Source organism: Macrotis lagotis, chromosome X (assembly GCF_037893015.1).
Source record: "Macrotis lagotis isolate mMagLag1 chromosome X, bilby.v1.9.chrom.fasta, whole genome shotgun sequence".
Lineage (NCBI taxonomy): Eukaryota > Metazoa > Chordata > Mammalia > Peramelemorphia > Peramelidae > Macrotis > Macrotis lagotis.
Window position 1 is genome coordinate 135,906,752 of NC_133666.1, and position 26,123 is coordinate 135,932,874.

Genomic DNA, 26,123 nt, shown 5'->3' on the forward strand with positions numbered 1-26,123 from the left:
GCTTTTGCATAGCAAACACTTAATAAATGCTTTATTCATTTCAATAAAAGATTCAAAAAACTTCAACAATTTCAAACTCCTCTAAAAAATTACTCCATGCAGTAATAGTATTTGCTGGGAAGCAATAATAAAAAGAAGTTACACAGGGAACATCAGGGTCACAGCAATAATGACAAGAACTCCAACATAGCAGCTAATCAGTACCATGAGTCAACATCATCTATAACAAAGGGATTGAGACATACTAAGCCTCTTGCAGGCAAGCTGTCCCAGGAATTAAAGTGATACTTGTATTCAGTATAGAGACTCACCAATCAGCTTGCCAGGCAAAACTTGCTCCTCTCTGGGAAACCCCATCAGAGAGCTCACATCAAATTCCCAGCCCTTTGGAAATTTCTAGGGAGAGGATATCCCCACAATGTCCTACCCCAACCCCTTCATCCAGGGACTTAAGACTACTATGAAGTTTCACCACCACTTCCTCATGTCTCTTGAAAATAAAATGTCTCCCAACAATCTCACCTCTTTTTCCTCTAAGTCATTCTAGAAAAGATTTATCCAAATCATTCTGGGAAAAGAGACCGAATAATAGAACTATTTCCCTCAGATTCTTATTCTCCTGAGGGAGAAAAGCTTAAAGGACCATCATGCTATGGATGGAATAACAGCAATCTGTTCCTATTCCTGAAAGTAATTTATCCCCATCCATGAAGTCTTCTTGAAGAACAAACACATCCAAGAACTGTGTGTCCAGTTTGAAATGTTTCAAAGTAAAATGGGTGCTTTGACCAGAAGCAGTAATGTAGGAAGACTTATAAAGAAGAATGGCAAGTTTTCAATGAGCTTGGATACTTGGCACGCTTCACTGGCACTGAAATATGAGATGGTATCCTGATTAAATAACAACTGCACAAGTCCCATGTCTTAAGATGGAGAAAAATTAATAACATCATCAACATGTCAACTGAAGGCAGGTCAAGAACAAAGCAGAATCATGCCACACTGAAATTTCAAAGGTAAGTGCTCCAGTTGGCATGAGAAGCATCTTTGAACAGAAGCAATTTTCTCCTCCTTAGCTGAGAAATAATATAATTCCATACCCACTACACCAAAGCATTCTGGCTACCATATTCCAGATGATGGACCCAGTCCCTAATTTGTGTTGTGCTATTGTTCATTTGTCTCAATTGGGTCTGACTCTTTGAAACTCCATTTGGTGGTTTGATATTTCCTTATCTAGCACATTTTACAGATGAGGAAGTAAAACAAACATGGCAAAGTGACTTACCCAGTCACATGGCTAGCGTCTGATGCTCGAATTGAACTCCAAACCCAGCACACTCTATCCACTTCACTGTTCCATATTTCTTTTCTATCTACAAGGTTATCAAACTGTTTATAAGGTTTATCAAAGGAAAAATAGTGTCTAGGAGGCACTGGAAAAATTCCTTCATCAATCTTGATCACAAAGGGGAAAAAAACTGTAAGAACTTGCCCTACTTGCTTTATGGCCCAGACCCATGGTCACCACCCAGAATCAGTACAAATGAAGACACTACCTGCAGTATCCCCTCAAAATTCTCTTACAAAATCAACCACAGCAATCACAACTTGCCCATGATATGGTCGGGATAGAACTCTCTGATCTTCTCAATTACAAAAATGTCCAAGACTCCTATATCTCAGTTTATCTAAACATTAATTGATTAATGGCCATTAATGTTCAGTTGCAAGCATTTCTCTCATTAGGATCAGAGTTATCAGGAAATGGGCAAAAAGGGATTCCTCAAGAGTCAAATAACTGTAGGTCTCTTGAACTATCAGGAGACAAAGCAATGAGATTACACTGAGGGGTTATGCCACTAAGCAAAAAAGGGCACAAAAAAGGGATTAAATATGTTCACACACACAGAGAGAGAGAGAGAGAGACACCCTGAGAGTTTAGATAAACATTGTCTTTAATACAACATTTTCATTAGCCTATGTCCTACCCATCTTATTAGAAGAGCCATATCATCTCACGGAATTCATAATGAGCAATTTTGGACAAAGGTAATCGTTTAATTACATCATCTGTTCAGTAGCAATTAAGACTCAATAAGGGGGCAGCAATTGCTTTTGAAAAATGGTAAAACGAGTACTTATTTCAAGAAGATGACCAATACACACAAAGCTACTAGTCACTTAATCTGGCTTCCCCTTTGTGTCCTCATGACCATAGATCTCTGAAAACCTGTGCCCCACAATCACAGAGACTTCAGAAAGATCTGTTTTAAGATGGAGAAAAATTAATAATATTATCAACATGTCAACTGAAGGCAGGTCAAGAACAAAGCAGAATCATGCCACACTGAAATTTCAAAGCTAAGTGCTCCAGTTGGCATGAGAAGCATCTTTGAACAGAAGCAATTTTCTCCTCCTTAGCTGAAAAATAATATAATTCCATACCCACTACACCAAATCTGGCTTCCCCTTTGTGTCCTCATGACCATAGATCTCAGAAAACCTGTGCCCCACAATCACAGAGACTTTGGAAAGATCTGTTTTAAGTCTTTCAATTCTGTAACCCATTCTGGGTTCTCTTTAAGAGGCAATAAATGTAACTAGGATGGGAAAGAGCAGAAAGGCTCTGCTCCCCAGGGTTGGAGGGGTAGTCTGCCAGAGCAAAAGAACTTCAGCCTCCCAGAGGCAGTCCCAGGGCGCTGGGAGCCGTGCCTCACAGCAGCAGGGGAGTTACCTGACCTACACCCCGGAGAGCACCGGGCACAAACTGGGGGAACAGCAAGAGACCTCTGCCAGAGCATGTGAAGCCCAGCCCTCAGGACACACAGCAAGCAGCATGGCCAAGACAGTCCAGATCCAGGAAACAGAAGCAGGCAGAGCCAGTAAGCAGGAACCCCCAGGGCATGAGTCCATTGAACCTAGGGAGGGGAGTGAAGAGAGACACTGCAGAGCTCTGTCCTCTGCCCCTGGAACAGGACTCTGGGGTTCTGACCACATTCAGGTCCTGATTGCGGTCTAGCCCCGCCCCCCAATAGAACAGCAGGACCACCCCCACCTCAGCCCCGTGGCAGAGGGGGGGCGCATATGGTCATTCACAGACCAGGAGGGAGGACAGAGCCTCACACACTGAGAACCTTGTGGGAGTATCCCAAAAAGCTCAGGAAGCTCCCCAAAAACAGGCTCAGGCTGGGAAAATGAGCAAGCAGAGAAACAAGAGGAACACCATTGAGAAATACTTTGTCTGTGATCCTAAGAAGGATCAAAACACTCAGTCTGCAGATGAGGAAGCACAAGCTCCTGCATCTAAACACTTCAAGAAAAACAGAAACTGGGCTCAGGCTATGACAGAGCTCAAAAAGACTTGGAAAATCAAATGAGGAAGTCAGAAGAAAAACTGGGAAAAGAAAGGAGAGAGATGCAGGAAAAACATGAAAATGAAGTCAGCAGCCTAGTCAAGGAAATCCAAAAAAAGGATGAAGAAAATAGCATGCTAAAAACCAGCTTAGGTCAAATGGATAAAACAGTTCAAAAAGTTATTGAGAAGAACGCTTTAAAAAGCAAAATTGAGGGGGCAGCTAGGTGGCGCAGTGAATAGAGCACCAGCCTTGGAGTCAGGAGTACCTGGGTTCAAATCTGACCTCAGACACTTAATAAGTGTCTAGCTGTGCGGCCTTGGGCAAGCCACTTAACTCCATTTGCCTTGAAAAAAATCTTAAAAAAAAAAGCAAAATTGGCCAGATGGAAAAAGAGATAAGAAAACTCTCTGAGTAGAACAAATCCTTCGGATAAACAATAGAACTCAGGGAGATTGATGAATTTACCAGAAAAGAGGACTCAATACTTCAAAACCAAAAGAAGAAAATGTGAAACATCTCATTGAAAAAACAACTGATATGGAAAACAGACTTAGGAAAGATAATTTAAAAATTATTGGAATACCTGAAAGTCATGATCAGGAAAAGAGCCTTGACATCATTTTCAAAGAATTACTACAGGAAAATTGCCCTGATCCTAGAAGCAGAGGGCAAAATAGAAATAGAGAGAAAGATCGCCAAAACACCAACCCCCTAGGAATATTATTGCCAAGTTCCAGAACTCCCAAGTCAAAGAGAAAATATTACAAGCAGCCAGAAGGACACAGTTCAAATATCGTGGAGCTGCAGTCAGGATCACACAGGACTTAGCAGCAACTACATTGGAAGCTCGTAGGGCTTGGAATATAATATACTGGAAGGCAAAAGAGCTTAGAATGCAGCCAAGAATCAACTACCCAGCAAGGCTGAATGTCCTCTTCCAGGGAAAAAGATGGACTTTCAATGAACCAAGGGAATTTCAAATGTTCCTGTTGGAATGGCCAGAGCTGAACAGAAGGTTTGATCTTCAAATACAGGACTCAGGTGAAGCATGGAGATTGGAGGAGAAGGGGAAAATATGAGGGACTTGATAATGAACTGCATGTATTCCTGCATAGAAAAATGACACTGATAATACTCATATGAACCTTCTTAGTTAATAGAGCAGGTGGAGGGACATTTTATAGTTGAAGCACAGGAGAAAGCTGAATTTGAAGATAAAATATGGTGTAAAAATGTAGTCAATAGAAAAAAGGAAAATGTAATGGGAGAAAGAAAAAGGAGAGGGGGGAATAGGCCAAGATATTTCATATAATAAGATTTTTCTTTATTACAATGAGCTATTGCAATGATATGGAAGTGGGGAAGGCAAGGGGGAATGAGCGAATCTTCACTCTCATCAGAAGTGGCTAGGAGAGGAAACAGCATATATACTGAATGGGGTATAGGCATCTGGAATAAGAAGGAGAGAGGGGGGACAGGGGGCAAGGAGGTGATGTGAGTGATGGAGGAGAAGATAGACCATGGGGGTAGAGTGGTCAGATATAACACATTTTCTTTTTTACTTCTTGCAAGGGGCTGGGATTGGATGGCCTGTCCGGGACCATAGGGCCAAGTGGAATCTGGGCCTAAGGGGTGGTATGGGGGATCGGGGCCTCTTGGCCCCAGGGCCAGGGATCTGTCTGCTGCACCACTCTGCTACCCTACAGCAAAGTCAGTGAAAGGACAGAGAAAATATAGTACATGGTGATGGAGAAATACAAAAGAAGGGAGTTGCAATCAGCAATGGCAACAGTAGAAAAATATGGAAGTAATTTTTGTGATGGACTTATCATAAAGAATGTAATCCACCCACAACAGAGTTGGTGGTGTTAGAACACAGACTGAAGCATATTTTTCATTATTATTATTATTGGGGGGGGGGGGCGCAGGGCAGATGGGGCTGGGTGGCCTGCCTGGGGCCACATAGCAGCATGATCTTTGGGTGTCTGAGGCCAGATTTGGACCTGGGGGCTCCTGGCTCAAGGGCCAGTGCTCTGCCCACCACCCAGCCACCCCCTACTATTATTACTATTTTATTTTATTTTAGTGCTTTTTTTTCTTTTTATGTTTTTGCAGGGCAGTGGGGTTGGGGTGGCTTGCATGTCACACAGCTGGGTGATTGTTGGGTGAATATGGGCTTGGGTGCTCGTGGCTCCAGGGCTGGTGCTCCAACCATTACGCCACCTGGCCATACCTACAATTATTACTATTATTTTTTTTTATTTTAATTTTTTTCTCTCCCCTTTCTCGCTCAAGCGAGTCTATATTTTTTTGGGGGGAGGGGTGTTTTGTTTACTCTTAAACAAGAATATTTTATTAATGTATAAAAAACATTATTTGTACAAAATGAGAATAAATATTAAATTAAAAAAATAACTAGGGTGGGAATAGGGTTTCTCTAAACTAAATGATCAAATAAGCTTTGAGTTTGCTTTTCAGTTGTGGATGAAAATTAGTATCTATATCATCTGGGTTATCTTCAGGCCAAAAATTTTAAATAAGGCTAGACCCAGAATTTTCATAGAGGTAATCTTCCATCCTGCATTCCTCACATCACTCACCCAAAGTTCTAGGACTTGAACAATACTGTATCATCATTGGATCGGTAATTATCAACACCTTCAAGAAACATGATAGTGATATGAAAAAGAAGACAACACTAAGGAAGGGAAGTTAAGACAAACTGAACTCCTTTTCAAATAAAAGCAAATTACTTTGGACTAGTCTCAGTCATAAAGAAATAACTTTTGACAAAAACTATTAATTCAATACAATTCACCTGGTGCATGAGCTACCTGGTCCCACATGTTTACAATATCAGAAACAGTTGTAGTGATTGTAATGGATAGAGTAACTTTATTCATCTTCCTGTAACCTATTATCAAACTCCAGATTTCATCTAGCTTCTTCACTGGCCATACATTATTAAAAGGGAACTTTTGTATGACAAAGTATTCCAGTCTCCTTCATCTCCGCCACCAAGAGAAATAATATTTCATATCCCTCCACCCAGGAACCCAAAATTTAATATTGAGTTCACAAAGTAGTTCTGACTTCCAAGATTTCTATTGGTCTCCATTCATAATAACTAGAACAGGAGTTGCCAAAAGCACTCTAACAGGTACTGACTCCCAGAAAGTAAAAATAATCATCCCACAATATTCTGGTTAGTTCCAGTTGTGACTCAGGCAGCTACTCCCAACTCAGCAAGGCTGGTAAAAACTGGAGTGTCCCTATGGACCCACTGAAAGTCCCTCGGTATGATGGTGAGCTGGCTGCCTTTATCCAGCAAACCCTTGAATATCTGGTATGTCTTTGCCTTTTCAAGGAAACTTGGCATTTGCCCTCCAATTCCCAAGTGGTCCTGAAGTAAGAGTAGCCCCAGAAGGACATTGGTCTCAAAGGTCCCATAAGTCTGGATATAAAATCTTAGCTGTCTCATGCAACTAATGAAAATGGGGACTTTGCAGAACGTCCTAAGTTTCTACAGTTTTGGACATCTTTTTTTTATTTTTATTTGTTTTGGGGGTTTTTTTGCAAGGCAATGGGGTTAAGTGGCTTGTCCAGGGGCACACAACTAGGTAATTATTAAGTGTTTGAGGCTGGATTTGAACTCAAGTACTCCTGATTCCAGGAATCAGGGATTTAAAAAGATTAAACTTTATATTCCTATGTAGGAAAATGATGTCTGGTGACTCATATCCACTGTGCCACCTAGCCACTCTGATTCTTACTGTCTTAATCTCTGACATCAGGATACTATTTAAAGGGCTGGTAAATTCCTCAGGTAATAATCTTTTCAACTCTATTCTTCAAAAAACCACATCTAAAGTCCCTTATGGAGAAGGGTATCACCTACAACCTACCTAATGTGGCTATGAGTAAAATGCCTCTCATCCTCAAACTCAGAGTATCTATTTGTTGAAATACCTTTGTCCCAGTTACTAAACTGCATACAGCCTTTGATTGAATAATACTACTTATCCTATACACACAAAGAGATCATTGAAAGAAGAACCTATACGTACAAAAATAAATATAATAGCTCTTTTTGTGATGGCAAAAAATTGAAAACTGATGGGATGCCCATCAAATGGGGAAAGCTAAACTGCTGTAGTATAAGAAATGATGAAAGGGATAGTGTCAGAAAAACCCAGGAAGATTTGTGATGTATTGATCTATCCTGGTTAGTTCCAGTTCTGACTCAGGAAGCTGCTAAAAGAGGACCCTTCCCTAAGTAGTCTTTCCAGCAAAGTGATGGTGAAAATTGGAGTGTCCCTATGGACCCACTGAAAGTCCTCATTATTACAAAAACAAACAATTTTGAAAGACCCAAGAAATATGAAATTAGCGCAGAGGTTTCTGCAATTTGACTGAGGGATGAATTAAATATGCATAATGAGACACACCTTTTTGGCCAGGGCCAAATGGAGAATCTGTTATAAGATGTGCAGATTACATAATTTAGTTTTATTTCCCAGGAGACAAGATCAGTAGGAGGGAAGAGAAAATAAATGCTTCCTTTTTTTTAAACACAATTATTTAGTCTTTTATTTTCCCCAATTACATGTAAAAATAATTTTTAACATTCATTTTTAAAACTTTGCATTCCAAATTTTCTCCCCTTCTTTGAACTCCCTCTCATGAAAAAAGCTAGTAATGATATGTTACATAAAGTCAAGCAAAATATTTCCATAATAGTCATGTTGTAAAACAGACTTTTTTTTAAATCTCAACAAATATATAGTTAAAAAAAAAAACATGCTTCCAGCTGCATTCAGACATCATCAGTTCCTTCTCTGGAGATGGATAGCATTTTTCATAATAAGTCCTTCAAAGTTGTCTTGAATCATTTTATTGCTAAGGATCATTTTATTGCTAAAGATAAGTCATTCACATCTGGTCTTATTTTTTTTTTTAGGTTTTTGCAAGGCAAATGGGGTTAAGTGGCTTGCCCACAGCTAGGTAATTATTAAGTGTCTGAGACCATATTTGAACCCAGGTCCTCCTGACTCAGGGCCAGTGCTCTATTCACTGTAGCACCTAGCTGCCCCGCATCTGATCATCTTTCAATGTTGCAGTTACTTTGTATACAGTACATTTTACCTTGAATCAGCTCAGGTAAATCCATCCAAGTTTTTCTGAGAGCATCCTGATCACTGCCCACAGTAGAACAGTATTTTCATCACAAATACATACAATATTCACAGCCCTCATCTAACTGATGGGCATACACATAATTTTTAACTCTTTATCACCACAAAAAATGATGCTATGAATACTTTTTTGGCATATAAGTTCTTTTCCTTCTTGTTTTTTTTTATCTGTTTTGTGATACAGAGATAGCAGTGGTATAGCTGGTTTCACAACCATTTGGCTCCAAAGAATGGTTGAATCGGTTCACAACTCCACCAAACAGTGCATTAGTCTCATTTTTCCCACATTCCCTCCAATACTTGTTGTGAGAAAAGTAGGGTGTTGGTCTTCACAGGGTGTGGAAGGGAGCCATGAAGGAATCCATTACAAAGGGGGAATGGCCCAGCCAATCACCAGACTGGAAGAGTTTTCCTAATCCCACTCCAAACCCCAAACCAGTTCTCAACCAGAGTGACCTAGAGATCTTGACCTAATAGTAAGGATTTTGTGCAAATAGATAATTGAATATTAACCTATACACCCCCGTGATGATTGGGGTTCATTAGTATATCATGCATACTATGATGTGTGGGCGGGACCAAATTAAGGGCATGTCATGGAATGGATGGAGCTTTTAGATTGTAAATGATACTCTGAGAGTCTATGAACATCCAAGAGGTAGGGGAAAGAGTTTGTGAAGACCATAAATTACCTGACTTTGAACACTAAATTGTGCTTCACACCTAGGTGAAATACCCTACCTTGTAAGGTGTATCTTGCAAGGTTCATGAATAAAATGTACAATTTTCTCTCACTCTAGCAGGGTTTTTCTTTTCATTCATTTATAAGAGTTGTCATTTTCCTTTTGCATTCTAAGAGTCAAGTTAATAGATATCATGTCTTTCAGAATTGTTTTAATTTGCATTTCTCCTATCAATAGTAAGTAAAGGACTTCCTGTGAAGATGACAGAGAGAACACAGGCACAATTCTAAAGTCTCCTGATCTTTCCCCATCTATCATATGAAACAAATCTCTTTAAAAGAAATTCGACCCACAAAACCCAGAAAGAAAAGCCAGGAGAAAGAACATCTACCTCAGGATTTGTCTCCCACAGCAGCTGAATTGGAGCCAGGGAGTCTGAAGGTCCTAGGGACAGACCTACTGGATCAACGATGGGGCTAGACCGCAGGGGCTTGAGTCAACTAGGGAGCAGAGGCACTGGTGTTGGCGCTGGCCCTCTGGAGCTGGCCCACAGGGCTGGGGAGAGAGTTGCTGTGCAGGAGAACTGAGGATACCATCTCTGGGCTTCTCTGGTCTGAGGAACTCCACTGCAGCTGAGACCTCTTCCCAGAAGGAACAATAGCAGACTACTTCTGCCTCAGGCACAGGTATGTGAGCAGAAGAACCAGCCCAGCTGACAATAGGGAGAGGGATGACCTCACCCCAGGGTAAAGCCCACCACTGACTAAAGGCCAAAGGATTCAACAGCTTCAATCACTCCCTTCAAGCTAAGGGAGAAGGCCTCAATCAAGGTCACAGACATGCCAGAGAAAGCAACCAGCTGCTCCTACTGACCAGCCAGAGAAACTGCACTCAGTGAGTAAAGCCTCTAGTGATCCCAAGCCCCAGAGAACCAGCCCTACCCAACTCAAGGTCTTAGCAAAATGAAGAATGGTCAGCAGAAAGGTGGATCCATGAAAACTTCTTGGAAGGAAAAGAACCTAACTCAGAGAGACTTAGAACCTCTGAGGAGAATATGATCTGGTCTTCAGCACAGAAAGACTTCCTTGAAGAAATAAGGAAGGAGTTCAAAAATCAACTGGAAACTTTGGGATAGATAATTAATGCCTTGCAACAAGAAAACAAATCCTTAGAAAATACAAATGGACAAATACAAAATGAGAATAAATCTCTCAGATCCTCTAATGGGCAAATGCAAAAAGAAAACAATTCTCTCAACACTTCAATTGATCAAATGGAAAGCTCTCTCAAAAGCAGAACTGACCAATTGGAAAAGGAGTTGCAAAAGGTTAATGAAGAAAACTCCTCCCTAAAAAAAAAATGGAGTCTGCAGAAACTAATGACTTCATAAGACAGCAAGAGCCAGTTAAACAAAACCAAAAGATAGAAAAAATAGAAAATGTAAAATACCTCACCAGCAAAACCACTACCCTCAAGAATAGGTCGAGGAAGGGCAACCTGAGAATTATTGGACTTCCTGAAAACACTGATGAGAAAAAAAGCCTGAACTAAATATTACAGGATCTAGTGATGGAAAATTGTCTGATATCATGGAACCAGAGGGCAAAGTAGTCATTGAAAGAATACATCGATCTCCTCCAGAAAAAGATCCTAAAATGAAAACACCAAGAAATGTGGCAAAGTTCCAGAACTATCAGATAAAAGAGAAAATCCTGCAAACAGCCAGAAAGAAACAATTTAAATATCAAGGAGCCACAGTAAGGATTACACAGGACCTGGCTGCATCAACATTAAGGGACTGAAGGGTCTGGAATGAGATATTTCGAAGAGCAAGGGAGCTTAGAATGCAGCCAAGAATCCACTATCCCGCAAAGCTGAGCCTTCTCTTCCAGGGGAAAAAGATGGACATTTCATGAAATGGAAGAATTCCAAAAATTCCTGATGAAAAGACCAGAGCTAAATAGAAAATCTGGACATCAAACAGAAGGTTCAAGAGACACATGAAAAGGTTAAAAAAAAAAAGGGAGGGGGGGTGATAAAAGGGGAAAAGAGCTGCTATCCAGATCAAATCATAAAATAAACAAGAAAGAAGTTAAGGATGTAAATACATTATTAGAAAAACTAGATATGGTAGACTTAGGGAAGAAATTGAATGGGGATAGAAAGGAATATACCTTTTTCTCTGAGGTACATGGAACTTATACAAAAAATTGACCATGTACTAGGACATAAAAACCTAATGATCAACTGCAGAAAGGCAGAAATAGTGAATACATCTTGGGCCAAGGAGATATAGACCCAGAACCAATTGGAAACTAAATAACCTCATTTTAAAGAATGCATGGACCAAAAAACAAATTATAGAAAGAATTAACCGTTTTATCCTAGATAATGACAATAATGAAACAACATACCAAAACCTATGGGATTCATTCAAAGCGGCTCTCAGGGGATATATTATATCGTTAAATGCTTACATGAATAAATTAGAGAAAGAGGAAATCAATGAACATAAAACTAAAAGAATTAGAGAAACAACAAATTAAAAATCCCCAATTAAATACCAAATTAGAAATTCTAAAAAATTAAAGGAGAAATTAATCGAAAACAAAAAAACTATTGAATTAATAAATAAAACCAAAAGTTGGTTTTATGCAAAAAACAATAAAATTGATAAACCTCTGGTCAATTTCATTAAAAAAAAGAAGAAAACCAAATTGCTAGTGTCATAAATGAAAAAAGGTGAACTCACCACCAATGAGGAGGAAATCAAAGCAATAATTTGAATTTATTTTGCCCAACTCTATGCCAATAAATTTGATATTCTAAGTGAAATGGATGAATATTTACAAAAATATAAGTTGCCAAGGTTAAATGAAGAGGAGATTAAATACCTAAACAACCCTATCTCAGAAAAAGAAATTCAACAAGCCTTCACTCCCTAAGAAAAAATCTCCAGAGCCTAATGGATTCACAACTGAATTCTACCAAACGTTTAAGGAACAATTGGTTCCAATTCTATATAAACTCTTTGGAAAAACAGGGAAAGATGGAACTCTGCCTAACTCTTTCTATAAAACCAATATGGTGCTGATACTTAAACCAGGAAAAGTTAAAACAGAGAAAGAAAATTATAGACCTATGTCCCTGATGAATATAGATGCAAAACTCCTAAATAAAATCTTAGCAAAACAATTACAACAAATTATCACTGGGATAATACATTATGATCAAGTAGGATTTATCCCAGGAATGCAGGGTTGGTTCAATATCAGGAAAACTGTTAGTATACTCAATTATATCAACAACAAACCTATCAGAAATCATATGATCATATCACTAGATGCAGAAAAAGCTTTTGACAAAATACAGCATCCATTCCTATTAAAAACACTAGAGAGTGTAGGAATAAATGGACTGTTCCTTAAAATAATTAGCAGTATCTACCTGAAACCATCAATAAAGCATTATATTCAATGGGGAGAGGCTAGAGGCATTCCCAATAAGATCAGGGGTGAAACAAGGGTGCCCATTATCACCACTACTATTCAATATTGTATTAGAAATGTTAGCATCAGCAATAAGAGAAGAAAAAGAAATTGAAGGAATTAGAATTGGGAAGGAAGAGAAAAAACTCTCACTCTTTGCAGATGACATGATGGTCTACCTAGAGAATCCCAAGAAATCAACCAAAAAACTACTAGAAACAATTAGCAATTTTAGCAAAGTTGCAGGTTGTAAAATAAACCCTCATAAATCCTCGACTTTTCTATATATGTCTAGCAAGATACAGCAGGAAGAGCTAGAAAGAGAAATCCCATTCAAAGTAACCTCAGACAATGTAAAATATTTAGGAGTCTATTTGCCAAGACAGACTCAGAATCTTTTTGAAAACAATTATAAAACACTTCTCACACAAATTAAATCAGATTTAAATAACTGGGCAAATATCAACTGCTCATGGATAGGGAGAGCTAATATAATAAAAATGACAATTCTACCAAAATTAAACTACCTGTTTAGTGCCCTACCAATCAAAATTCCAAAACATTACTTTAATGAGTTAGAAAAAATTGTAAGTAAATTCATATGGAGAAATAGAGTCAATTGCCACGAGCTTAATGAAAAAAAGTGCAAAAGAAGGGGGCTTAGCCCTACCTCATCTAAAATTATATTATAAAGCATCAGTCATCAAAACTGTTTGGTATTGGCTAAGAAATAGAGTGGTAGACCAGTGGAATAGACTAAGTGTAAAAGCAGGAGACGATTATAGTAATCTGCTGTTTGATAAACCCAAAGAGTCCAACCATTGGGATAAAAACTCCCTCTTTGATAAAAACTGCTGGGATAATTGAAGTTAGTATGGAAGAAACTTAGATTAGACCAACACCTAACACCCTTTACCAAGATACAATCCAAATGGTTACGGGACTTAGACATAAAAAACAATACTATAAGCAAATTAGAGGATCAAGGACTAGTTTACCTGTCAGATCTATGGAAAGGGCAGTTTATGACTAAGGAAGAGTTGGAGAACATCACTAAAAACCAATTAGATGATTTCAATTACATTAAATTAAAAAGCTTTTGCACAGATAAAACCACTGTAACCAAGATCAAAAGAAATGTAGTAAGTTAGGAAACAATCTTTACAACTAATGATTCTGACAAAGGACTCATTTCTAAAATATACAGAGAACTGAGTTATATTTTTAAAACAAAAAGCCATTCCCCAATTGACAAATGGTCAAAGGATATGCAAAGGCAATTTACAGATGAGGAGATCAAAGCAATTCATACCCATATGAAAAAATGCTCTAAATCATTATTAGAGAAATGCAAATTAAAGCTTCTCTGAGGTACCACCTCACACCTCTCAGATTGGCCAGTATGACCAGGAAGGATAATGATCATTGTTGGAAGGGTTGTGGGAAATCTGGGACACTATTACACTGTTGGTGGAGCTGTGAACTCATCCAACCCTTCTGGAGAGCTATTTGGAACTATGCCCAAAGGGCAACAAAAATGTGCATACCCTTTGACCCAGCAATACCACTACTGAGTCTATATCCTGAAGAGATAATGAAAAAGGGTAAAAACATTACTTGTACAAAAATATTTATAGCAGCCCTGTTTGTGGTGGCAAAGAATTGAAAATCAAGTAAATGTCCTTCAATTGGGGAATGGCTAGCAAACTGTTCAACTAGGTCTCTTGTTTGCAGGGTGAAGGAAATACTGTCCCAAGCTTCAGAGATTTTGTGCAGAGATATTTCTAGGTTCTTTAAGTTTCAGTTCTTCCAAGGAAGGATGATCTAAGGAGAGGTGTTGACGACTCTTCTGGAATGTGATATTGGTCTCTAAATGACCATAATTATTCTTTTCTTCCTGAAACTGTGAGAAGGGTCCCCTGTGGCTACAAGTTCTGCCACACTGGTGTTCCTCCTTGTCCAGGGACTACAATGCAGGACTGTGACCTAGATATGAGTATGAGCACAGCAACAGGAGTCCTGTGCTAGCAAAGAGATCCCTGGAAGCTCCTTTTGATTAGTTATTCAATCCCTTACCTTCTAAGGGCTGGGAACTAAGAAAGTACCTGTTGTCACTGCTTATTCAGTGTTCTACCAAGACCTGCTCCTGGTTTGCTGGTATGGCCCGCATTGGACTGAGCCCCTCTCTCCCCTGGTGCAACAGCCCTTCCTGCCAACCTTCTAAGCTGTCTTGAGCTGGAAAATTGTTTCATTCCATCTTTTGGGGGCGGGGGGTTCTACTGCTCTAGAATTTGTTCAGTATCATTATTTAAAGGTATATGGAGGAATCTGGGGGAAGAGTTCAAATAAGTTCCTGCCTTTACTCTACCATCTTGGCTCCATTCCTCAAAATAAATGCTTCTTAACTGAAAGAGAATTTCAAAAATTAAAACATATAATTTGATCGGGGGGGGGGGAGTATAGCAGCTGCCTAGATCCAGTGCCCCAAATGCAATTCTTTTAGGAATTTCAACCTTTTTCTTGCTGGTCACTGGGAAATTTCAGAGGCAATTTATCTTTCACATTTTTGCCAATCTTCCTTATTTCATTATCAGGAGACAAAAGACAAATGCTTCTAAGGGATTTAACATGTTTTACAAGAATCAGTCAGTGGGGCAATTAGGTGGACCAGTGGATAGAACACTGGTCCTGAAGTCAGTAGGACCTAAGTTCAAATCCCGCCTCAGACACTTAGTAATTGCCTAGCTATGTGAATTTGGGCGTCACTTAACCCCATTGCCTTGCAAAAAAAAAAAGTCAGTCAGTGGTGAATACCTCAAGCCAATAGAATGCTAGAGCCCAGAGAAACCCTTGGCTTCCACTAACCCTTTAAAAACTGATGTTCATTAGACTGTAGACAAGATTCTCAGCAACCCTTTATAAACTGACTCCCTAAGCTTTTGTTGAAACATCTGCAATCTCCACTCAGATACAATATACTTTTGGACAGGGAGAGAGAGAGAATATAACAAATGAGAGCAGGGAAGAATAGAGTGGAGGGAAATACAGCTAATAAGAGCAACTGTGGAGAAAATATTGAAGCAATTTCTCTGGTGGACTTATAAAGAAGGCAACTCACCCCAAAGACAGAGCCATTGGAATCTGAACACATGGAATCTGAAGTATATTTTTTTTTCTCTTTCTCACTGTTCTTGAGGTTTCTCATCTTCTTGGGGGAGGGGGAATGCTTACTCTTATAACAAAATTATTATAATAATATAAAATAAATCAAAAAAGTTTTAATTTGAATTTATCAAAAATTCACAATATAAAAAAGGATAATAGCATATCAATATTTTGTTGACACATAAATATTTGGTCATCAGTGATTATGGGATAGGGTGGAGTGCAGAAAGGAGGTTAGGGAGCAAGTCAGCCCCCCCCCAACCCACAATCCCAAATCCAAGTAATAAGAGAGATCAGTAAACTTTTAGTAAAGTATCTAGCCCCTCCCTGGCAAGGACTACCAAGAAATCCCTGCCCCCAGGTTAAGAGATGAAGACAAGGAACTTTTTGTAGAGTATCTAGCCTCCACCAGGCAAAAGATAAGATCTTATCAATCAAACAATGCATCCCTGAAGGGATTCAGTCTTTGAGCTACCACCCCACATCTGCATATCCCTCATTACCTCTTTTCTGCTCTTTGAACTACTGACACAAATCAACATCTCCCTCAACCTACATCCTCTTCAAAAGCTGAGCTAACTCTGCAGTTGAGCTGCTCCCCTGCCTTTTCAGGGTAGCCTGCTATGGAGGAGTAGCAACCCCAACTCCTATTAACCTTCTTTACTACTTTTGGCCGCTGATCTTCCTTTGGAGGGCAACCTACTCTGGAGGAAATGTCATGGCCCAAACTCTCCCACCCCTTTGCTCTTCTCTACTGCTTATCTTGTCTACATTTATCCAGTTTGTCTTCCTTGAAACTCACTCTTAGGAGTGTGCACTCCCCCTCCCCCCATTTTGCACTTCTCTACTACTTATCCCTTACTTTCTTATCTTCCAGGTGGGAAGCCAATCTGCTCAGGTGAGCATGATTCCTCAAACTCTCCCACTCTCTTCCTACATCTACTGAAATTCACTATCTTGCTACTTATCCAAGGAACCTAACCTGTGAGGCTTTTGTAGTCAAGTGAGCTTTTTTGTAGTTGTCTATGCATTTTTTGTATTAATTTGTGAACTTTTTGTGGTAAGTTGTAAACTGTCTGTGCAACCTTTGAATTAAAATTTAAGTCTTTCTTACAAAAAAAAAATCTGCAACCTCCAAATTCCATGGTGGTTAAAGGTCACACACCCTCCAACTCCCCTGAGAAGCAAGCCACCCCATCTCTAACCTCAAAGAACAGTTACAATAGACTTAAGACACTCACAGTATCTAATCCTCATCCTCACTTCTCTCCCATTTTATTCCCTCATAGTCCTTTTCCAAGCAGAGTTCAACAGCATTCTCCAGCAAACCTCTGGATATTTTCTACCTACAGTCTATTGGTCTTTGACCTAATGAGGACTGCCCTACTGTGCAATCCATACTGATACCTTTATGCCTTCAAGACAAGATCTTTAAAAAACAAAAGTATATTCATTTGTCTCTAATTGCTGAATGCACATTTCTCTTCTACAAGAGTTCCAGCTTTTCTAAAAGTGTTAATAGGTTTTTTAATATTGTTATTCTCCTATTAAAGCTCTTAATGCCCCCAACAGGCTACATCATCCTTATCCCATTTAGAAGTTTCCTCTTACTAAGAATTGTTGCAACCACAGGGTACCAAGCCCCCTATATCTGGCCATCCAATGATCTGAGGCTCTATTTCCTCTGAATAGCCCTTCCTCAGTTTCAAATTATCAACAAAGTCATTGCAGTCCTGTCAAACCCCAAATGCTCTGGGCTGGGCCAAACTCCAATCGTTCCTGTGATCCCAGCTCAACATCATGACATCAAGTTATTATCCAATCAAAATGTGTTGCAGTGATATCTCCAAGCACCTGTTGAACAGTAACATACTTTCCAAGGCATACATCAATGAAAGCAATGGCCCTTATCTAGAGTTCAATTTGTCTATCAAATACCACCAATTTTGAATAATGTCATAACTAAGGCTAGTCTAGTGATACGGAGTAAGAATGAGATGAAAAAGATAAGGACCATAAAAGTGACAAAAATAACTTAAGTACAAAGGATTAAAAAAGATATAATTACTATAGATAGATATTGCTTCATTCTGCCTACATATTCACCAGGGAAAAGAGAGCCATACCATATCTTAGGATCACCCACTCCCCATGGATTGGATTTCTTATATTCTTTAGTCCCCTAGAACAAGCAAAACCTAAGAATGGCCTCCTTTAAAAAGTAACCATCCCAGTCAACATAAAACAAATGTTTTTCCTACCATACCACCTAATGAGGCAATCCAAATGCTTTTGTAATTTATACTTTGCTTTAATTTATATTCTAGCAGCAAAAGAGACTTGCTATGTTCAGTGAAGTATAATAAGTATAGACCCTGTATTTGGAAATCAGTATAGTATAGTGCTTTTATAAAAAGAACATGATTGATGATTTTCAGTTCCAATTGTGATTTGCATTATTTCCCTTTGCTTCCAAGCACCAACAATGGAAGTCAAATAAAAAGAAAGGTAAATAACATGGTATCAACAACCAATTCACTATAACAGCCCTGTCACCTGACCATCACTAACAATAAAATACAAGAAGTCATAAATCAAAGTATTTTTAGCTATCAAATGATGAATAGCATTTCTGAATACAAAATATAGGCGCTAGGTAGAAGAGGTTCTAATATGGAATGCTTTTTAGTCGCAAAAAAATTGACACACAATTATTTACAAAGTAAGCAAAACAAAGTTAAAATAATTACTTCTTGTCTTTCATGTATGGATGGTTAGACTTGAAAAAAAATTGGTGGAGACCCAGCAATAGGCTTATCACTAGAACAATGAGTCAGATGCATGAATCACTGGAAAAACTGAAAATTATTCTAATATATACAACTTTGAAATTCAAGAATTTTCTATATAACCAATAGTCAAAAACAAGGGCTTAGTCAGCCAACTACAGATACCATATTTCCTCATGGATAAGATGCATCGTTTTTTGAAAAATTTGGGGGTCTAAAAACTGGGAGCATTTTATATAGTGGTTATAGATTTTTTACTTGCATTTCCCACTTTTTCATACTTGTTGTCTTTGCACTAGTTGCCTTTGTGCTCATTGTTTCACATTTGTTACCGGTATATTAGGTTACATTTTGCCACATTCTGCCCAGAAATGGCTCATAAAAGATTTACATACAGTGCTGAATTCAAGTTAAAAGATCCAGTTTGCAAAAGTGAATGGAGGGGCGGCTAAGGTGACGCAATGGATAAAGCACCGGCCCTGGAATCAGGAGTACCTGGGTTCAAATCCGGTCTCAGACACTTAATAATTACCTAGCTGTGTGGCCTTGGGCAAGCCACTTAACCCCATTGCCTTGCAAAAAAAAAAAAGGGGGGGGAATGGAAATCATGGTCCTCCCCCAACTGAGAAAACAATCCAAGCCTGGCTACAGAAAGAAGAAATTCTACTCAAAAAGATGGTTCACCCTGGAGGCAAGAAGAACTGATGATGAAAAAGAAGTTACTGATTTCAAAGGAGGACACAACTGGTGCTTCAGGTTCATGAAACAGAGCACGCATCCACAAACCAGACTTGTGCCCAAGGGAGTGCTTGTGGTCAACCACAGACCAGTGCACGGGCAAGGGTGCAGTCAGAGCCTCTCCTAAGGCAGAGATTCACCATCAAACACAGATGAGGACAAGCTACTGGATGGAAGTTTTGACAATGATAAGGAATTGTATGAATTTATGATGAATAAAATGAGTTCAATAACTTTATGTAATACTTTTTTTTCAAATTTAGGGCCCCAAAATTAAGGTAGTCTTATACATGGAAGTGTCTTATACATGGGAAAATATGGTACTTCACTAAGCGATAAAAATGTTCTGATAAGCTTAAAAAATTCTCTCATTATTTTTTTTAAGGTTTTTGCAAGGCAAATTGGAATTAAGTGGCTTGCCCAAGGCCACACAGCTAGATAATTATTAAGTGTCTGAGGCCATATTTGAGCTCAGGAAGGGCTGGTGCCCTATCCACTGCACCACCTAGCCACTGGATTCTCTCATTCTTATTCAAAATTAATGATTAAATCAGATATTACGTCATGTGTTGTAAGCTAAAGTTCTTAATCTGCTTGCAGCCTCTGCAGAAGCTGAAGGTGAAACCTTGGGCTCGCATCTCAGAATAAAATTCTTAAATGCATAAAATAAAATATATAGGATTATAAAGGAAATAAAACAGACTGAATAACAGATATCAAAATATATTTTTAAAGAGTTCATGGACCCCATTTTAAGAATTTCTCCTCTACAGGTTAATGGTCTTAACAAGTGACCTTTCATTTCAAAATCAACAAAGCCTGTTTGGGTAATGTATCATAAACCATATCATAAATTGTTTTCCTTGCATTCTCTTCAACAGAAAAAATAATGTACAGTTGGATCTATTACTGTAACAAAGAAATAAAAACTTATACCATATAAGGAAAGAGAAATCACTAAAAAAACCTTTTTTTTCTAAATAGAGGAAGTCAATGAGACAAATTAAAAAGGCAGTTTATTGATGATATTCATCAGTCAACCTAATCAAAAGTAATAGGAAATTATTAAATGTATTTCTAAGCTCATTCTGTTTTGTACAAAAAAAATCAGTAATTCTGACTATGAAATTAGAATTCTGAATAATGAGTTTTCTTGCTACTTACAGAGTTTATTAATAACTACAACAAAGCACAGATAATTTTTACTCAACTCAATTTCAAAACAAAACACTTTTCCTATGAACTACTTATATAATAAAATCCAAATTTGAATTATTGGTTTTTAGATCAATGATATTTAAGCTGAAATTATTTTTCAAAAATGTCTGATACTAAACTATCCCTGTAATATTATATCCTAAGAGATAAATCCAATACTTCCATATGTCAACACTGTCAGTAAAAGGGTTATCCATGAATATTTCATAAATATGTAATGCTCTGTCACCCAACTAGATTGGCACCAAATATCCTTCATAAATTACTTTGCTTTGATATCAGTAATAAAAATGCATGAAGCTGAGGTTATGACATTATATGACATTATATCAAATACCCAAATAGCAAAATAAACTCCAGTAATGTATGTATATATTTCTTCTGATGATGCAGACCTACCCCTCCCTGTCCAAGCTGTACACCATAAGATTGCCAAGGGGGATTCATACAGTGCTTCCTTATTCTCTTCATATCTCCAGGATGAGCAAAACACATACATTTGTCCATTGCTCTTATCGCCTTTCAAATCCATCTTTATTGAACACAAATTTGTTTAATGATATTCTTTACTCTAGTTACACTGAGTAAAGCAAAATGCTCCTCAGTAATACAAATTTCTAACATAATACCATACAGATTTTAATGAAGCAAATAAATAGGAATTCAGTTTCTTTAAATAAGGTAGTTCTTGAATTTTGCAGATTATTGAAAAAGCTTTTCAATTCCTTTCGAGTTTCTCCACCCAGAAGACTGTGTTAATGAACAATTACAGACATCTCTTAAAGGTCACTCACTCTGTTCTCTAACATGCTGTTAAAGCAATACATTCAGAAATGTGAAAATCTGCAAGAAACCACAATGACTTGAATTCTGGAATGGAAGAAATTATAAAGGGTTGCAAGTAATTTAATTGCGGACAGAACTAAGAAATTGACATGTTAAAATTGTATTTAGCAACGCTGATAGTAGAATCAGCAGCAACTCAACCTTTGCCAGCTAATCCAGAAGTATACCTTGTTTGAATGCTAATGCTATCCAAATTTTTTTAAAACGGTAATGTAGAAGGGGCTTCAGCAAACGGAAAATAATTTTAAAATTATATAGAATTATCAAAAACATAAGATCAACTGTCAAATCTTCATTCCACTTAATAAAATAAGGCAAAGCACCTTCAGTTTGATGTTTCTTTAAGGGTGCAAATTCACTGATAAAAAAAGAGAATTTGCCATTGCACCTATATGTAAACTAATCTGGAAGTATTTCTGCTGCTGTTTATCTAACCTGAAGCAAACCATTCCTTAAGAAGTAAAACTGCTCACACAGAAATTTGGAAAGAAAGGCAAGGAGAACATCCACAAACTCACTCAAGGCAGACACTGGCCTCTCCTTCCCCTTGCTGAGGGGGCTGAACTGAAGCCCATGAGCTCTAAAGTCTTTTCTGTCTCTCCTCTCTTAGAATGTACAGCATTTCAGAGCAGGGACTTTTTTTTCTTGTCTTTCTTTGTATCCTCAGCATTTAGCACTGTGTGTAACAGAATAGTGCTTAATGAATGACTTATTGACATTCTATAATGTTATTGACTTCTCAAAGCTAGAAGAAAGATTTTCTTTAACCAATAGAAAATCCAGGAAAGAAGTTCAAAATATCTAAAAAAAAGGCAACAGTTTTTGCTGTTGTGTTATACTCACGTATGTTGTACATCTAATTGCTCCATCAGTTCCTGCTTCTGGGATTCCAAGTTCTTCACCTGCATCTCCTGGTTCATTATATTCCACTGCAACTCAGAAATTTTCCCCTTTAACTCACTGATGGTCTGGATCCAAAAAAGAGGGAAAAAGACCAACAAAATGCCAAGAACATCAGGTTAACTAATTATTAAGGCCAAAGGGACTGACATCAAAAACTGATAGACAAAAGTGAAGTCACTCATTCAAAAGGTCAAGCAGTCTTATAATTCTCCTAAAACAAGAGGCAAGAAAGAGAGATCCAACACTTTCAGTTAGGTGAGTTCTCATTTTTATGACTTACACTCCCACTGGCAGGGTCAAAAGTATTCTTCTTAGTCAGAATATGTAAAAGGACACTTTGCAAGGAACCAGTTTCTCTTACCCAATAATCCTAGAGCTATTTTTAGAGGAGTACCCACTTAGATGACAAGCAAGAATAACACAAAAAGTAACTGACAATCAAGGGCATCATTTTTGAAGTGATAAAGAAATGGAAATTGAGGAGATGCCACCAATTAAGGAATGGCTAAACAAGTGTGATAAATGAATATAATAGAACACTATTGCTCTTAGAGAAATGATGGGCAGGTAGATTTCAGAAAAACCTGGAAAGACTTACATGAACTGATGTTGAGTGAAATGATCAGAACCAGGAGAATACTGTACACAGTAATAGCAAAATTGGATTGAACTCTTCTCAGCAATACATTGATCAAAGACAATTCTAAAATACTTGTGATAGAAAATGCCATTCACATCCACAGAATGAATATGGAGTCTGAATGCATATCAAAGAACACAATTTTCACTTTTTTAAATTTTTGGTTTTTTCTCTCATGATTTTTCCCTTTGCATTGATTCTTCTTTTATTTATTTATTAGTTTATTTGCAAGGCAATGGGGTTTAGTGGCTTGCCCAAGGCCACACAGCTAGGTAATTATTAAGTGTCTGAGGCCAGATTTGAACCCAGGTACTCCTGACTCCAGGGCCAGTGCTCTATCCACTGCACCACCTAGCCACCCCAATTGTGCATGTATAACCTATATCAGATTGCTTGCTGTCTTGGGGAGTGGGGAAGGGATGAAGGAAGGGAGAAAGTTTTACAAAAATGAATGTTGAAAACTATCACTAAATGTAATTGGGGAGAAAAACGAAAAAAGTATTCCAAAAAAAAAAAATACATCCATGAGAAATAGGAGTATCAAAGCAGAGTCAGTAGGCATTCATCTATACCAGGCTAACATTAGTCCCGCAGCTCCTGTCTTGCCCTTCTAACACCAACAATCATTCTGAAAAATGAATGTTAAATGTACTTTCTTTTTATGCCAAGATTAAAATAACTTTTAGGCAGCATCCAAAGAACCATCAAGAAAAGAGTCAGAAGGAATATAATGTCCTGATATCACCTTTTCTCTTCAGAATCAACAACCCAGGACACCAATGAAAAGGATCCTTCATCTTAGTTCCTTGTAAAACGGTAGTCTTTGATAAACCACTGAAGTACAATCACAGTGTCTGCTCTAGTTTTAGAGTTCTTAGTGTTCTGAAGTTATCACATGTAATGGAAGAAATGGAGCTCACCCTCAGTCCAAAGAAAAAACCTAAAAGATTCTAGGGATCAATGATCCTGTGTTACCATTAGAAAGGGAATTATTCTCTTCTGGTTTCAGTTTCTTTTCTGTAAAATGAATTATATGATCCCTAAGTTTCCTTAAAATTGAAATTCTCATGATCTGGAAATATGAGCTCTAATTTTCAAAAACTCACCTGATTAGATTCAGCTAACTTGTTCTCTTTCTCCTGAAGTTTCTTGTTTGTCATGTCCAGATCATGCTTACATGACCTATTGATTTCAATCTGTTCCTTCAACTTATTCTCAGCTTCCACCTCTCTCTCCTGGAGCTGTTTGATACGGGTCAAAAGCTCCTGGTTGCGGTCAGCCTCTCTCTATAAATGAGAGAAATGTTGTTGTTATTGTTTGAACTTCATTCTCCAAGACGACCATGACATCAGGGAGGTGATGCCATGACAAGCACGTGGAATTGTATTTGAGTGAGGGAGGGGGTGCTATGCTAAGTCAGCAGTCTCAGTTTCTCCTCCAGAGTAATCTGGAACTAGTGACCAGATATAAATTGGGACAACTGGAGATGACCCTGGATGTAAGGCAATCTGGATTAAGTGACTTGCTCAAGGTCACCCAGCTAGTAAAGAGTCAAGTGTCTGAGGCTGGATTAGAACTCCCACCCTCCTTACTCCAAGGCCAGTTCCATCCACTGAGCTGTCTAGCTGCCCCTAAATGAAAGAAATAACTTTCATTCAATTCCATAGAAAAGAATCCAGGGGAGAAACAGGGTGGCTATGAAAGGAGAAAACAAACCACTATAGCAGAACTTTTTATGTGTAAACCAGAGACAGAGTAAGCTGCCCATGGATTAGGGAATGGTCAAACAAACTGCGGATGAACATAATGGAATATCACTAAACTATAGGAAATCATGTGTGTGATGAATAGAGAAAGACATGGAAAGATATATATGAACTGATGAAGAGTTAAGTAAAAGTCAAGAAGACATGTAATAACTAACATGCAATAACTAGCGTAATATAAAAGGAAAGAATCATCAAAAAAAAGTGAATAATGAAAACTCAGAAAGAACAAGAATGGTTCCAAAGATATAAGAAGACACCACTACTTCACCCTTTCACAGAGGTGGGATGTCCATATTATATTATATTACACGTATTTTCAGACTTTTTTCAGCATATCCATCAGCTTTGCTAATATTTTTCTTTTCCTTCCTTTTTTCATCTTTTAAAACTGTTATCTAGGAAAAGTCTATGGGAAGTTAAGCAGAAATTTTGGTGATGTAAAAATAATTCATCAGTAAAAATTATTTTAAAAATTTAACATTTTTAGGTTAGAAAACAAATTATAAAGTTAGTGATTTGGAAAACATCACATAACTCTAGTATGTCAGGGAGAAAAGGCAAAAATTCAGGTTTCTCCAATCCCAGTCCCTTTCACCTGACAAGTTCTTCAGGGCACTCTCTCCATACTCCCAGCAGCCATTCTGCTAGGAAACACAGTTTAACTACTGAAGTTGAACCAAAATGCCAGCAAAATCCATTTAAAAACAAAAACTTTGCTAAGAGCAAGGCTCAGTCAGGGGAATGATACAAAGGCATAACACTCCTTGATCCAGGTCTCACAAGTTTATCTCAATTCAATTTCAACTGAAAGTCAGGAACTTCATAACAAATCATTACCAAGGAACCCTATCATCTGAGTTTTTTTTAAAAATCATATTATATACCACAGAAATAATGTAAAGACTGAAAAAAACTGCTTTCAGTGGGGGGGGATGAGATTAGGGGAAAAAATTGTAAAATTCAAAATAAATTTTTAAAAAATTAAATTAAATTAAAATTAAAAAAAACATTAACATCACACAATGACTGTTTTCAAAAGTGTGAGAACATTCACTATAGAGAACATTGCAAAAACTCCCTCAGAGAAAGGGGGCTTAGGAGGCAGAGGGAAGAGACCAAGGCTTTGTAATCCAATTCTCAGCTTTCAGCCCTGGCAGCATTTCTGCTAAAATTGATTAGTACTTATTGAAAAACCCATAACAAATTGTTCTGCTAATCAAAGCAGATCAAGTCAGGGATTTACATCCTAAAGGAGGATTATGCCACATCACCTCAGAGCGCAGGAATCACAGCCCAGACTGCTCTTCTACAGGGCTCTGTCACCACTCAG

At 38.1% G+C, this 26,123-nt stretch overlaps 1 protein-coding gene across 1 annotated transcript in view; it reads right to left on the reverse strand.

Moving 5' to 3' along the window:
• Positions 1-26,123, reverse strand: part of MAD1L1 (mitotic arrest deficient 1 like 1) — an 894,370-nt gene that overhangs the window by 853,959 nt on the left and 14,288 nt on the right. Inside the window, exons 4-5 of the mRNA XM_074208800.1 lie at positions 24,131-24,310; positions 22,325-22,449 (exon numbers count right to left, since the gene is read on the reverse strand). Coding sequence (XP_074064901.1) covers positions 22,325-22,449; positions 24,131-24,310 — 305 coding nt within the window. The remainder of the gene's footprint in view (positions 1-22,324; positions 22,450-24,130; positions 24,311-26,123) is intronic.